Genomic DNA, 16,445 nt, shown 5'->3' on the forward strand with positions numbered 1-16,445 from the left:
AATGCAAATCAAAACAACTCTGAGATTCCATCTTATACTTGTAAGAATGGCCAAGATCAAAAACACTGATGACAACTTATGCTGGAGAGGTTGTGGGGAAAAGGGAACACTTCTGCATTGCTGGTGGGAATGCAAGCTGGTACAGCCCCTTTGGATGTCAGTGTGGCGATTTCTCAGAAAATTAGGAAACAACCTTCCTCAATACCCAGTAATACCACTTTTGGGTATATAGCCAAAGGATGCTCAATCGTGCCACAAGGACATGTGCTCAACTATGTTCATAGCAGCTTTGTTTGTCATAGCCAGAACCTGGAAACGACCTAAATGGATAAGGAAAATGTGGTACATTTACACAATGGAGTACTACACAGCAGAAAAAAAATGACAGATTGAATTTTGAAGGAAAATGGATGGAGCTAGAAAACATTATTTTGAATGAGGTAACCCAGACACAGAAAGACAATTATCACAGGTACTCACTCATAGGTGGTTTTTAAACATAAAGCAAAGAAAGCCAACCCACAAACAACAATCCCAGAGGACAACAATGCAGACACTAAGAGAGACTTACATAGATCTAATCTACATGGGAAGTAGAAAGTATAAAAAGACAAGATCTCCTGAGTAAATTGGGAGCATGGGCCATCTCACCAGTTCCTTTTAGAGGTTTTTAAAGACTTATGCTAACAAAATCCTTAATATTTCCAAGAAAATAATATAGTGTATAATAGTTCCCAGATTTATTTGAACATAGAAAATTTATTCCAAGGATCATCACATAGAGTTTATAATATGCATAACATTTATAAGAATTAAGTTCTTATATATGTATAGCTTGAGAACAAGGAGTGATTTTTTCCATAGTGAAAATTTTTTTTAAGGTTGGGTGAAATACTTCTTCAATCGAACACTCAGGAGGCAAAGGCTGGCAAAACTCTGTGAGTTCAAGCCACCCTGGTCTAAATATGGAATTGCAGGCCTTCCAGTGTTATATAATGAAACCCTCTTTAAGAAAAAAGAAAAAGTTTTGAGGCTTTTTGTTTTGTTTTTTTTTGTTTTTTTTTTTTGTTTTTGTTTTTTTTTTGTTTTTCAAGACAGGGTGGGTTTCTCTGTGATTTTGGAGCCTGTCCTGGAACTAGCTCTTGTAGCCCAGGCTGGTCTCGAACTCACAGAGATCCGCCTGCCTCTGCCTCCCGAGTGCTGGGATTAAAGGCGTGCGCCACCACCGCCCGGCTTATTTTTTAAAGATTTATTTATTTGTCCTGGCTAGGTGGTACATGGCTTTAATCTCAGCACTAGGGAAGCAGAGGTAGGGTGATTCCTATGAGTTCCAAGCCAACTAAGGCTTCATAGAGAGACCCTGCCTCAAAAGACCAAAAGATTTGGTTATTTTTATTGATGTGTATGTGTTTTCACTTGCATGAGTTTATGTGTACCACATGTGGCCAAGTGTCAATAGAAGCCAAAGGGTGTTGGAACTAGGACTTATAGACAGTTATAAGCTGTCTGATAAGGGTGCTGGAAACAGAATCCAGGTCCTCTGGAATAGCAGTTAGTGCTCTAAGCTGATGTTTTATCTCTCTAGCCCCCAGAAGTTATTTTTTGAAAATGAAAGAAGCCACATGTGGTGGCACACGCCTTTAAACCCAGCCCTCGGGAGGAAAATGAGTTGGAGACCAGCCTGATCTAGACAGCAACTTTCCAGGCAGCCAACAATACATGGTGAGACTCTGTCTCAAAAAAGAATGAAATAGTAATAAAATAAAATATATAAATGAAAGGGAAAGAAGAGAGGCTGGAGAGATGGATATTAGTTAAGAGGACTTGCTACTTCCAGAGGACCTGAATTTAAATCTCAGCACTCATATCTAATGGCTCACTACCATCTATACCTCTAACTCCTGGGGGCTGATGTCCTCATCTGACCTCTGCAGATATCTGAACACACACGGAAGCCACAAACACACTCATATGTGCTAGAAGAAGAGACTGTGTATGGACAGTAGTAAACCACCACACAGGTGTTGGAAACTGACCCTAGGTCACCCCCTGCAAGAGCAGCCAAGGCTCTTCACCAGTGAACAATCTTTACAGTCCCCACCCCACACCAAAATTTAAAAATAAGAAAATGAAGATTTATAATCTGTCATCTCAATTTCTAGTTTAATGATCTAGAAAAAGGCAAAAATCCAAAATACACAAGAAAGAAAAGGTAAAAATGAAATAATTCAATAAAAAATGAACAGCAACTAAAAGAAATTTAAAAATAGTGATAATTAAAATTGGTTCTTTTAAAAGAGTAAGAAAGATTGGCAGTGGTGGTGCACACCTTTAATCCCAGCACTTGAGAGGCAGAGGCAGGCAGAATTCAAGGTCAGCTTGGTTCCAGGTAAGTTGTTTACTCAGAGAAACCCAGTCTCGAAAAACCAAAAGAGAGGAAAGAGAAAAAAAGAGATAAGTTGATAAATGATCAAAATAATGAGTGAAAGAGAATACATCACTACAGATCTAACAGGTATTGAAAGAAAACAAGACATTAAACATTTGAAATCATCCAACCTACCTCTTCAAAGGAGTACTTTTCTACAGTGTGAAGAGCATCTTGTGTCTCATTCCACCCTCCAATAGCATAGATGCAGTCATTGAGTGCTGCCACCCCGAGATATGCTCTTCTGGTCCCCATAGGAGGAAGTGGAGACCAACGCTTAGAAAGAGGATCATAAACTTCAAAAGAACGAAGCTCCAGTCCCTCATTGCTGATTCCTCCAATAACATAAATTAAACCTGAAAAATGGAAGATTTGGGCTCAGTTTCTATTCAAAAGATAGTTTCTATTCAAAAGATTGCCATGGTGGCAATGCTTTTGATCCCAGCACTCAAGAGGCAGAGTCAGTCACATCTCTCTGAGTTCAAAGCCAACCTGGTCTACATAGTGAGTTCCAAGACATCAGCTATAGCTACATAGTGAGACCCTGTCTTTTAAAAAATTAAAATAAACAAACAAACAAACTGACTTTGGTACTTTTTCTCTACTTTGGAAAAATAACTTAGATGTTGTTATGAGAGAAAATGACAATAATGGAATACACTCAAATATATATTTTACTAAATAGCTACTTCTGAATATCTGAACTTTTCCTATTTTTTAATAAAACACACAAATAAAAAATTTGTGTGTTTGTCTATGGATCTCTAAACCAAAGATGGTACAAAACCAATTTGTTTTTTTTTTTTTTTTTTTTTTTTTTTTTTTTTTTTGGTTTTTCGAGACAGGGTTTCTCTGTGGTTTTGGAGCCTCTCCTGGAACTAGCTCTTGTAGACCAGGCTGGTCTTGAACTCACAGAGATCCGCCTGCCTCTGCCTCCCGAGTGCTGGGATTAAAGGCGTGCGCCACCACCGCCCGGCTCAAAACCAATTTGGATACTTACTAGTGGCTACAATGTTGTAGAATATTAATTTAAGATGTGTAGCATTTGTCTATGCTGTGGAATATTTGTTTCATGATGCAAAGATGTGTTGCATTATTTAATGTTGTATTTGTTTAACACTATGAAGCTGTGTTACTTTGCCTGTCTAAAACACCTTGTTGGTCTAATAAAAAACTGAAGAGCCAATAGGAGAAAGATAGGTGGGGCTGGCATGCTGAGAGAATAAACAGGAGAAAAAAATCTGGGAAGAAAATATCAAGGAGAGGCCGGGCGGTGGTGGCGAATGCCTTTAATCCCAGCACTTGGGAGGCAGAGGCAGGCAGATCTCTGTGAGTTCGAGACCAGCCTGGGCTACAAGAGCTAGTTCCAGGACAGGCTCCTCCAAAACCACAGAGAAACCCTGTCTCGAAAAACCAAAAAAAAAAAAAGATCAAGGAGTGAGAAAAGAAGGGGCCAGCCACTCAGCTACACAGCCAGTCATGGAGTAAGAAGTAAAGAAAGGTATATAGGGTAAAGGTAAAAGCCCAGAGTCTGAAGATAGACAGGATAATTTAAGGTAAAAGCTGGCTAGAAACAAGCCAAGTGAGTTGTGAGCCTGCCACAGAAAAGAAGCAAGATGTGACTGCCTCACTGAAAAAGATACTGAGCCATGTGGCTAACATAGATAAGAATAATGAGCTAATTTAAGTTGTAAGAGTTAATAAGAAGCCTGAGATACTACGCCAATCAGTTTATAACTAATGTTAAAAAAAAAAGAATGACAGCCTGGTCTACAAGAGCTAGTTCCAGGACAGGCTCCAAAGCTACAGAAAAAAAAAAAAAAAAAAAAGAATGAAAGAAACAAGCCAAGCTAAGGCCGGGCATTCATAAGAAAGTAATAAACCTCTATGTATATTTATTTGGGAACTTAGTGGCACGCCCCCAAAACACAAAGAGTCAAAGAGTAAAAATAAAACAACAACAACAAAAAACACCACAACATTTTGGCTTCCAACGTGGTTCCATATTTCCATGTAGAATCAGAGGAAATTGAAAAATAAAAGAAAAAGAAAAAGGGCGTGGCTCCTTTAAGAGGTGCTGCTGTTCAGTTGGCAGGGCAAGCTAAGTGAAAAAATGCTTGTGGCAGCATAGGTACCAGCTTCCTACAGCTAGGAAGGTTGAATGCAGTGTCTAGTCATGCACCTCCAACCCACATGCAAATTTTAGTCTTGGCTCTCACAAAATGATAGGCAGGCAGAGCCAGTTGGTACAGCAGCGTAGAGGACACAGGTGTAGCTTGGCAGCTTAAAGTTTTTTTTACTGGATTAAAAAAAAAGGCTAGAAGGTACACAGTAAAAGAAGTCCAGACAGAAAAATCTCTAAGCAGGTTCCGGTATGTTTTACAATGTGTGTAGGCTTGAGAAACAAAGACAGAAAAGGGGTATGAATAGTATAGAAAGAAAGAAATAGCTTGAAAATAAAATAGTCTTTAAAAGAGAGAGTAAAAGAAAAAAGCCATGTGAGATGAGAAATAAATAGGGAGGCTGAATCCTCTGTTATTGTACTGATTTTGATGCATTTCTTTGGAGAAGCAGTTTTACTTTTATTTCCACATTCCGGAAACAAGAGGCTGTGAATTAGTTCCAGGTTAATATGGATCAGTTTAATAAAGGGAGACCTCCTGAAATTTGACAGGTGATATCTATCACAAAGGTTCTGGCTGGTCTTCCGAGGACTTAGCCATTACCTCACATTTTCTCAGGGCCTCTAAAGATGCCTCCATCCATAGCCAACAGGAAACTGTCGAGAAAACCATGTCTACATCCCAAGAGGAGGGTTGTGGGAGGATTTTGGTTATTATTTGGTGGGTCATGGATATTTGTTATATTTGGAGGAATATAAGAATACAAGATAAGGGGCTGGAGAGATGGCTCCAGAGAAGCCTGCTCTTCCAAAGGTCCTGAGTTCAATTCCCGGCAACCACATGGTGGCTCACAACCATCTGTAATGAGGTCTGGTGCCCTCTTCTGGCCTACAAACACACACACAGACAGAATATTATATACATAATAAATAAATAAATAAATAAATAAATAAAATACAAGATAAAAAGACAACTATTAATCTCAGATATTTTGCTTTGGCTTTTTTGTTGTTGTTGTTGTTTTTGTTTTTATGTTTTTCGAGACAGGATTTCTCACCTTTGGAGCCTGTCCTGGAACTAGCTCTTGTAGACCAGGTTGGCCTCGAACTCACACAGATCCACCTGCCTCTGCCTCCCAAGTGCTGAAATTAAAGGCACGCGCCACCGCTGCCCAGCGGATTTCACTTTAATAAGCATGTTTGCATTTAAAGAAGGAGAGTCACACTCCAACTCCAAAGCCAGCTTTAATCTTTAATTAGACTGGAGCTACAAAAAGACCACTTGCATTATATGTCTGTAGAGAACAGCAGAAATAAACACTTGGGAAGATTTATGAAATTCTATCCTGTTGGAAATGTGATATAACAATAGGCCAATTTACTTTTTCTTGAGACATTTTTTTCCGGATGATTTGTCCCATTTCTTTAGATGTCTCATTTGTCCAGTAATCTTTGGATTCCTTAGCTGGATTCCATTATTCTCCTGAAAAGACAGAAAAAAAACCTTCCCAACCCTAATTTTGGGGCTATTCTGTTTTGGCAAGTTATATCTGATCAAATGAAAAGCATCTGTTAGTATTATAGGTTAGTTTAGATTAGACGGCCATGCTGTTTGATGAACTATCATCTCTTTTAATTAAGGTGTTTCTTGTTCAAATCAAATCTTTATCAATTTTCATGGTATCCATAGCTTTTCTTCTCCTGTACAAACAAAAGCAAAACCCCTTCCTTAATTAACACATTTACTGGTTTCCATTTTGAGGTCAGTACATCTTTAAAGTATACCAGCTGATTTAATTCTGTAGTTTTTTTCTATTATCCAATGTCTCTCCACAGCTGTTGTTCCTTTCTCTTTAGAATTTAGAAATTCAGGGGCTGGAGAGATGGCTCAGCGGTTAAGAGCATTGCCTGCTCTTCCAAAGGTCCTGAGTTCAATTCCCAGCAACCACATGGTGGCTCACAACCATCTGTAATGAGGTCTGGTGCCCTCTTCTGGACTTCAGGCATACACGCAGAAAGAATATTGTATACATAATAAATAAATATTTTTTTAAAAAAAGAATTTAGAAATTCAAAGTTAAAGGCAGAGGCAGGCGGATCTCTGTGAGTTCGAGGCCAGCCTGGTCTACAAGAGGTAGTTCCAGGACAGGAACCAAAAGCTGCGGAGAAATCCTGTCTCGAAAATTCAAAAAAAAAAAAAAAAAAAAAAGAAATTCAAAGTTAATAAAGCATTATGCAATATATTTCTGGGGGGTCTTTATTATCCCTTTCTGTTTATTTAACACTATTTATTTAACTTTAAAATTTGATGTGACTTTCTATAACTGCCTGCCCTGTAGGAGTGTGTGGTATACCTGTAATATGTTTTATATTATAATAAGCAAAAAATTGTTTCATTTTCTTAGAGACATATGTTGAAACACTGTCTTTATTTGTGCAGGTATACATACCCATGATGGCCATAACTTCTAGCAAATGTATGATTACTGATTCAGACTTTTCTGAACTCAAAGTAGTTTCCCATTGATAATCTAAATAGATATGGTGTGGTATACATATTTTAGTTTTCCAAATTCTACAAAACGGAACACATTCAGATGCCAGATTTCATTCCTTTGAGTACCCTTTGGGTTACTTCCTGTAGGTAGTGGTGTTTGGTTGTGCAAAGAACAAGTAGGACATTTCCTTATAATCTCCTTAGCGTGTTGCCATTGATGGAAATTTTTTTAAACCTTTGTTATTGACATTATGTTTTTTATGAAATTCTAAGGTCTTCAGCACATGTTCAATCAATAATTGATTGATTCTGCATTACCTTGTGCTAGAGGGTCTGGCAGACAAGTATGGGATAGGATGCATTATGTAAATGGGATGATGCCTGTTCCTGATTATATCCTGTAACTGAATAAACAATGAAGTCAATTCTGTATCATCTGGTATAAATTCAGTGGTTCCAATATGCAAAACAATTCTGCATATTGCGAATTGGTAACTGTGGTGAGAGGTTCTTTAAACTCCCTTAGCACCATGAGAACAGCATATAATTCTGACTTTTGAACAGAATCAAAAGGGCTTTGTTCCACTTTACTTAAAGATTATTTTTTGTAACCTGCCTTTCCTGACTTATTTGCATCAATATAGGATGTAGTAGCTCCAATTATTGATATGTCCCAGAAAGTGCAAGGAAGAATCCAGTTGGTTTTCTTTATAAGTTGAATTTCTTGCTTTTGGAGAGATTAGTTGTTGATAATCTCTCCCAAAAAATTACTACAAGCCCTTTTCTAGGGTTCACTTTCTACTCATAATTTGTCAATTTCACCATTATTTAAAGGTACTATAATTTCTGCCAGGTCAATTTCTGCTAATTGACAAAGTCTCAATTTTCCTTTTAGAATTAACTCAAAGACCTTTTCTGCATAAGTTTTTAATTTTTTTACTTGGTTTATGTGGCAAAAAGATCCATTCTAAGATAACATCTTCCCTCTACATTAAAATTCCTGTAGAGGAATGTTTGGAGGGTAATATGACCAGAGTGCAGTTAAGATTTGGATTCACTTAATCCCAGCACTCGGGAGGCAGAGGCAGGCGGATCTCTGTGAGTTCGAGACTAGCCTGGTCTACAGAGCTAGTTCCAGGACAGGCTCCAAAGCCACAGAGAAACCCTGTCTCGAAAAACCAAAAAAAAAAAAAAAAAAAAAAAAAAAAAAAAGATTTGGATTCACATGATCCACATGGGCCTTATGTAATTTTTCTTCAACCAAAGTCAGTTCTCTCTCAGCTGATAATTCCCTGGAACAATTTAAACCCTTGCCACCATCTAAGGTTTTGTTCAAATTAATCAGATCATCAGGATCCATCCCAATGTTGGCCACTAACGAGAAATGTCTTCTAGTAATCTTTGGAAGTCATTCAGAGTCTATAATCTGTATCTCCTAATTTGCTCCTTTTGGGGTATAATTTTTTTTTTTTTTTTTTTTTTTGGGTTTTTCGAGACAGGGTTTCTCTGTGGCTTTGGAGCCTGTCCTGGAACTAGCTCTTGTAGACCAGGCTGGTCTCGAACTCACAGAGATCCGCCTGCCTCTGCCTCCCGAGTGCTGGGATTAAAGGCGTGCGCCACCATCGCCCGGCGGGGTATAATTTTTTGTAAACCTATTTTATAACCTAAATAATTAATAGAATCTCCTCTTTGCATTTTTATCAGGAGTAATTTGTAATCCCCAACAAGATAAATTTTCCTTTACTTCTTTAAATGTTTTTTTCTAAAGTATATATATTTGAATTAGATAGAAAAATGTTGTCCATGTAATGGTAAGCTATAGATTCAGAAAATTGCTTATATATCATTTCCAAAGGCTGACTTACAAAATACTGGCACAGAGTAAGGCTATTTAACATTTCCTGTGGGAGAAACTTCCATTGGTATCTTTTAGCAGGCTCAGAATTATTATAAGCAGGCACAGTGAAGGCAAATTTTTCTGTCTTTTTCTTGTATAGGTATAGTGAAGAAACAATCTTTTAAACTATAAGCGGCCATCCTTTGGGCAATAAAGAAGGCAAAGGAATGCCAGACAGTAGACAGCCCACTGACTGAATCACCTTGTAAAGAGTTCTTAGATCTTCATTTTCCAGATTTCTTTTTAACAAAAAATACAGGAGAATTCCAAGGGTTGGTTGATTCTTCAATATGCGAGCATCTAATTGCTCCTGTATCAGCTGTTCTAAAGCCTGCAATTTCCCTTTTGTTAAAGGTCATTGCTCAACCCATACAGGTTTGTCTGTCAACCATTTTAAAGGTTGGGCTGTTGGTGCCTTTGAAATATTAGCAGCTGCTGTGCCATTTTTGTTGTACAAACTGAATAGTTGGTGACTGTTCTTTATAGTATCTTGTAATATTTTTCCCAGAAACATACATTAATTTATGGTTTGATTCTAAGATTGGGGGAATGTTAATCTGAGTATTCCATTGCTGTAACAAATCATGTCCATACAAATTCATTGTTATGTTAGCTACATATGGTTTGATTATTCCTCTCTGTTCTTCTGGTCCATCTTGCACTCTGCTTTACCTGAGATAAAGTTCCAGTCCCTAAAAACTGAACATTTACATCCTAAAGAGACCAATTTGGATGCCAAGATTATGGTGGAATTATTATTATATCTGCACCTGTGTCTAACAGACTTCAATAACAATGTCATTTATTCATATTTTAAATTTTGGTCTTTGTTCATTTAGAGAAGTTTGTTAAAATACTCCCTTTATGGTTTCTCCTGAATTTTTTGTTCTTTCTTCTATAGTTGTTCTATTATCCAGAGCACTATGGTTTCTTACAATAGTTATTGGGTTTTTTTTTTAATGGAAAGAAATTTCCTTTATGATGGCAGGAAATGATTGAACTGGATTAGGCATAGGGGCCTGCAAGAGGCTGCTCATGGAGTTTCCTGATGGCAAAGAACTACCATGAATATTCCTCCTTGACCTACATTCATTAGTCCAATGCCTACCTATGCTACACCTTCTGCATAATCCAGAAGGGAGGGGTGTTCTGAAAAGATTATTCCTAGAAAAAAAAATTGTTTCTAGGAATGCCCCATCTACAATCCCTTTTAAGGTGACCTTGTTTGCCACAATTATAACATCTGATATTTCATTTTTTTCTCAAACCTCTGGAAACCATTTCTCCTATCCATGCATCATCATGTCCATGAGATTCAATATTAATTATATCTCAAAACCATTCCTCCAAAGGTGCTGACCTTGCCTTTAATAGCCTAATTATCCTTTTGCATAGAGAACTGGCATTTTCAAAAGCCAGAGATTTAATTATGATTTGTCTAGTTTCTGAATTTGGTATCATTCTATTCACTGCTGAAGTCAATCTTTGTAAGAAATCGGTAAAGGCTTCTTTGGACTTGTAAACTTTAGTAAATCACTCAATTTTCTTTCCTATTTCTCCAATTCTGTCCCAAGCACTCAAATCCAGACATAAATCCAGGGTGTGGTCATCATATACAGCCTGCCTTTCTATAATAGCGTAGTCTCTTTCTCCATGAATTTGATCTTGGGAAATATCTCTATCTTTAGCTTTACTCTGTTCAATAATCTTAGCCTCTTATCTGAACCAGGTACTCCACTGTAATTGTGGACCAGGCTCTAAAACATCTTTTCCATATCTATTTAATTGTTAGGGATAACTCTATTACAAACTGACCACTAGTCATTTTCTTCACCAAAGGTGAATGCATGCCATGTGAGACTATTGCTTCCTTGAATCTCCTTAAATCTAACGCTGGCCCGGGAGTCTAATTAGCTGTGATAGAGCCTCTGCCATTTGGCAATTCCTGTAAGGTTACTGGATATATTAAGGTTGGTTGTCTGAAGACGTTAGGCTGATTCTCTCTATTCTTTTTTTTTTTGGTTTTTCGAGACAGGGTTTCTCTGTGGCTTTGGAGCCTGTCCTGGAACTAGCTCTTGTAGACCAGGCTGGTCTCGAACTCACAGAGATCCGCCTGCCTCTGCCTCCCAAGTGCTGGGATTAAAGGCGTGCGCCACCACCGCCCGGCCGATTCTCTCTATTCTTATAATGCAATGCTGAAATTGGCTCTCCGTTAAATTAGATTTGAATATCTATGATCTGTTTTATTAGGTTTTTCTGTATCTTAGCACTCGATTAGCTAACTTTTTAATGATAAGAAAAAATGATAAAGCTGATAATGTTTATAACTGATATTACATAAATCCCATCTAAATTAGATATCCTCTCATTTAATCATTCCATTTTTAATCTGTCTAGCATATCATCATACAGAGACCCAAATCCCTTCATTATAATAGTTTTTCCCATTTTTTAATGTGGTTTAAAAAAAACAAACCTCTCTCTTTTAACTAATTCCTCCCTTTAAGAATTCCCAAGTGTCTTACCAAATCTACTAAGGATGTTGATGAAGATGTGAGGTTTATTGATGTTGTGTAGAAAGGCCTGACTGGATTTCAAGGCAGCTACTTAGTTTGGCAGGAGACCAAGAAGGGGTTAAGGGAGAGCCAGCAATGCATGGTGGAGAGAGGGAGGAAGAGAGAGAGAGAGGGAGGGAGGGAGGGAAGGGAGGAGAAAGAGAGCTGGTTGTCTGAAAAACCACACAAGGGACTGAGAGGCTTGAGGAATAAAAGAAAAAAATCCTGGTCAGGTGGGGCTGGAGTCCCAAGTGCAGCCCGGGTGGGGGCGGGGGGGCAATGCAGTTCAGCCTGTGCCACTGGCTAAAAGGCATCAGGCAAATGGCTTTTTCATGAGTTCATACCCCAAACATTGAGCTCCAAATGTAGCACGAATAATAAAAACCCAGAGACAGACATTAGGGTTCAATCTGAAGAAAAGCAAAGCATCCAAGCCACTAGAGGGCACTTGCCTCTAAAAAATCCTCAAACTGAGATAGAACTGTCTCATCCCACCTTATATTCATTCCTCTCTAGTGCTGGTATTAAAGGCATGTGACCCCTAGGGTAAAGATCCCCAAAGAAGAAAAAAAAAACAAAAAACAATTACAGCCCACCATTTGGGTCCTGGGTATCAAAATCAGGTTGTTAGCCTTGTCAGCAGGCATATTTACCCACTAAGCCATTTCTCTAGCACCTATCTGAAGTTTTTGTTTTTGTTTTGAAACAGGGTTTGTCTGTGTAGACAAGGCTGGTCTCCAACTCACAGAGATCCACCTGCTTCTACCTCCCAAGTATTGGACTTAAAGGCATGCACCATCATACTCAGTCTCTATCTGAAGTTTTAACTTAGTTTTCTTCATTACAGCAACATTATTTTAGCAATACACAAATAAAATGTCAGTAATATAAGAAGTAAAAGCCAGAACTTCTATATTACTATTATTAACTAACTACATTAACTAACATTAATCCTTCAATAACATATCTTATAATATATTGTGAAAACAGGGCCTCAATTAGTTTTTTAATTTACACCTATTTAGTTTGTGTGCATGCCATAGCCCAGGTGTGGAGCTCAGTAGACAATTTGCAGGAGGTGGTTTTCTCCTTTTACCGTGTGGGTTCCAGTCAGACATTGTGGAAACTCCTTTAACTGCTGCGCCATCTTGTCCGCCCCTCAAACTATTTTTATACACAGAATTTTATACAAATATATATATATATATATATTTTATAGAGAGATCTGCTTGCCTCTGCCCCCAAGTGCTGGGACTAAAGGTGTGCACCACCATGCCTGGCTCCACAAAACTATTTTTTTTCTCATATTTTCTTTTGATTCTTTGGGAATTTCACAATATGCACTCCAATCCCACTCATTTAACAGTCCTTCTAAGTCCGCCTCACCCACAACATAAAAATATTTTCTACTCCTCCATATTTCCCTCCTCTCCATCACATATTCATTTGTTCTAGTGGCCTTGGGAGCTACAATGTATTAAGTAGTATATTCTTTTGCCCAAACAGCTTTATTTGCAAATGTTTATTGCAATGAGTTGTTGGTCTAGTTGAAGACCTCTAGTTTCTGGTACACCATCAACACTGGACCCTCACCGAAACTTCTTTTGGATATCTTGCTGTTGCCCTGAGTCATGGAGATCCTGTGGCTATGGTTCTGCAGCTCCTGTCCCTTTGCACACTCTAGCAGATCTTAGAGTAGATGAGGTAGACTAACTCAAAGCCTTGGATGTGAACCTGGGTGGTAGCTGAGGTGGTCAGTTCAGGCCTCCATCAGGACCAACTCCTCAAGGAAGGGTCAGGGCCAGCTCTCCCATGGTTCCTGGTGGTAACAAACCCTCAGACATGAACACAGACCAAGGAAGGATGGTAGGGCCATGGACCCAGCCCTTGCTGCAGCTCAGGCCCGGAAATCACCATGGCCATGACTGGCAGCACAGGTCATTCAGATTAGTATGCCCCCAGTGGCAGCATGGCCCTTGGACATCAATATGGCCTCAGGCCCAGGCCACAGGCATCTGTAGGCCTTCTCAGGTAATGTGGGTCACAAACCCCAACACAGATCCCAGCCGAGGTTGGGGCCATAGACTCAAGTAAGGCCTTGGGCTGCTGTAGCACAGGTCAGACGTGACTGGACCCCAAGTGGTAGCATCGGCCACCCATAATAGCCTGTTCCTCACCATCTTGGTGTCTTCAGTTCTGCTTTCCTCCGCATTGCACAACCCACTCTGATTCTCCTTCTCTCCCATTTACCAACTACATGCCTGTTGATCATAGCAGTGCTACCCGCCCATGGCCTGGATGACAGGCTGGCCTGTCTCAAAACCATTTTATTTCATTTTATTTTATTTTATTGGGTGGGGGGAGGCATTCTCTGTCTTGCTTTGTTGCCTGTCCTGGAACTAGCTCTTGTAGACCAGGTTGGCCTCAAACTCAGAGATCTGCCTGCCTCTGCCTCCTGAGTGCTGGGATAAAAGGCATACGCCACCACCGCCCAGCCCAAATCTATTTTTTAACATGACTTCCGTATTTTCAAAATTATTACACTAATCAAGGTCAATTCTAAGCCAACACACACATACATACATATATACCAAATGTAAATGCTGAATGTAACTGAACAGAAAAAGTATCTTATAAAGGCATTACCTTGCATTTCACAGCACCCAAAGTAGTAGCGAGGCACAGCCATGTTGCCAACAACTTCCCATTTATTTTCATCAGGATCAAATCGTTCAATGGTGTTGCCAATCTCAGCTCCAACCCACCCACCTGGAACAAAACAAAAAATAATCATTTCTAAGATAAAGGAATTTTATTTATGACAAAGATTTTAGAAACCACCTAATCCAACCATTTCATATTACAGGTAAGTCCACAGAAACCAGAGTGATCTGTCCAAGCTGACATGAAAAATCGGGATGTAATCATAAGTAAAGTTCAGATTTGCTCATTACAGAGTAAAACAAACAGAAAACTTTAGTATAGTATGAGAAACATGAATTTTCCAAAATTTTTTAAAAATTTTTGTAATTTTCACTACATAACTCTGGCTATTCTGGAACCCACAGAGACCTGCCTGCATCTGCCTCCAGAGTGCTAGGATTAAAGATATAAATAACAGCCAAGAGATGATGGCTCACACCTTTAATCCCAGCATTTAGGAGGCAGAGGCAGAAGTATATATCTAAGAGTTCAAGCCTAGCCTGATCTACAAAGCAAGTTCTAGGACAGTCAGTGCTATACAGAGAAATCTTGTCTCCAAAGATATGCACTAATACACTTTACCCCAAAACTATTTTTTTCTTTTCTTTTGTTCTTTCATTCATTCTTTCCTTATTATTTTAACTTTAATTTTTTTTTTTAATACAAGGTCTCACCATGTATTCCAAGGTGTCCTGGAACTCACTATGTAGACCAGACTGGCCTTAAACTCACAGAGATCTGCCTGTCTCTGCCTCCTGGATGCTCAGTTCAGGCATGGTCTACCAAATTAGTTTTTTTTTTTTTGTTTTTTGTTTTTGTTTTTGGTTTTTTGGTTTTTTGAGACAGGGTTTCTCTGTAGCTTTGGTGCCTGTCCCGGAACTAGCTCTTGTAGACCAGCTGGCCTCGAACTCCCAGAGATCCGCCTGCCTGTGCCTCCCGAGTGCTGGGATTAAAGGCGTGTGCCACCACCGCCCGGCTCCAAATTAGTTTTTTTTTTTTTAAATATTTATTTATTTATTTATTATGTGTACAGCATTCCTTCCATGTGTGCCCGCAAGCCAGAAGGGGGCGCCAGGTCTCATTATAGATGGCTGTGAGCCACCATGTGGTTGCTGGGAATTGAACTCAGGACTTCTGGAAGAGCAGTCAGTGCTCTTAACCACTGAGCCATCTCTCCAGCCCCCTCCAAATTAGTTTTTAACATGACTTCTATACCTTCAAAATTGTTAATACTTATGAAGGTCAATTCTAAGTCAAACAACAGTATACTGCTTATTTAGTAGGAATTTAGAGACTTCAAAAAGGCTTTTCATTTTTCTAAATATTCTACAGGTTTGTTTGAGACAGGGTATCACTGTGTACCCCTCGCTGCCTAAAGCTCACTATATACGCCAGGCTGGCCTTGAACGCAGAGAGATCTGCCTGCCTCTGCCTCTGCACCATTTATTTTTGTGTTGTGCTTATTTTTAAGTTAGTTTATTTTTTATTATTTGTTACTTATTATTTTACTTTTTGAAATTATAATTACATTATTTCTTCCTTCTCTTTCCTCCCTTCAAACTCTCCTATATACTCTTTCTTTATTTCTTTAAATTTTTATTAGTTATATATATATGTATATATATTCCTAAATATATAAGTACAACCTGCTAAATCTACATGTTACTTGTATGTATGTTTTCAAGGTTGACCATTTGGTATTGGATAACCAACTGGTGTATTCTTTCCTGGGGGAGGTTATTTCTCCTCTCTCAGCATCTCTTGGTTGCCAGTAATTCTTTGTTAGAGTTGAGGCCCTGTGGGCTGCCCTGCATCCATGTTAGTACTTCTGCTGCTGCCCTTCTTCAGCTCATGTGTCAGTAGCCATTTTGGTGAGACATTACAGTGTATCCGACATTCCTAGAAGATAGTCTCAGTAACCTGACCTACACTCTTTCCATCCCCTCTTTGGCAATGACCCCTGAGCGTTAGGTGCTAGTGTTTTGTATTTTGAGAGCAGTATTATGTATCTCAGGCTGGCCTGGAACTCGCTGTGTAGGGTGTTTGCAGTAAACCGTGAGAGTGCCAGCGCCAGAGTAACGGCCCCTTCTCCATTTATCACAGCCAATACCTTAGTGATGGCTCCAGCACTCAAGAAGGAGAAGCAAGAGAATGGCAAGTTCAGTGTTTCTAGGGCAGCCTGAGCTACAAAGTGAGATCTTGTCTTAAAAAACAAAACAAACAAACAAACAAAAACTTACAAA

The 16,445-nt window shown here is 38.9% G+C and overlaps 1 protein-coding gene across 3 annotated transcripts in view; it reads right to left on the bottom strand.

The window, feature by feature from the left end:
* Positions 1-16,445, bottom strand: part of Ipp (intracisternal A particle-promoted polypeptide) — a 45,305-nt gene that overhangs the window by 5,718 nt on the left and 23,142 nt on the right. For all 3 annotated transcript variants that reach the window (XM_057785504.1, XM_057785503.1, XM_057785505.1), the window contains exons 7-8: positions 14,146-14,268; positions 2,564-2,784 (exon numbers count right to left, since the gene is read on the bottom strand). In XM_057785504.1, coding sequence (XP_057641487.1) covers positions 2,564-2,784; positions 14,146-14,268 — 344 coding nt within the window. The remainder of the gene's footprint in view (positions 1-2,563; positions 2,785-14,145; positions 14,269-16,445) is intronic.

The sequence above is a fragment of the Chionomys nivalis genome, chromosome 11 (genome assembly GCF_950005125.1).
Source record: "Chionomys nivalis chromosome 11, mChiNiv1.1, whole genome shotgun sequence".
In the NCBI taxonomy this organism is placed as follows: domain Eukaryota; kingdom Metazoa; phylum Chordata; class Mammalia; order Rodentia; family Cricetidae; genus Chionomys; species Chionomys nivalis.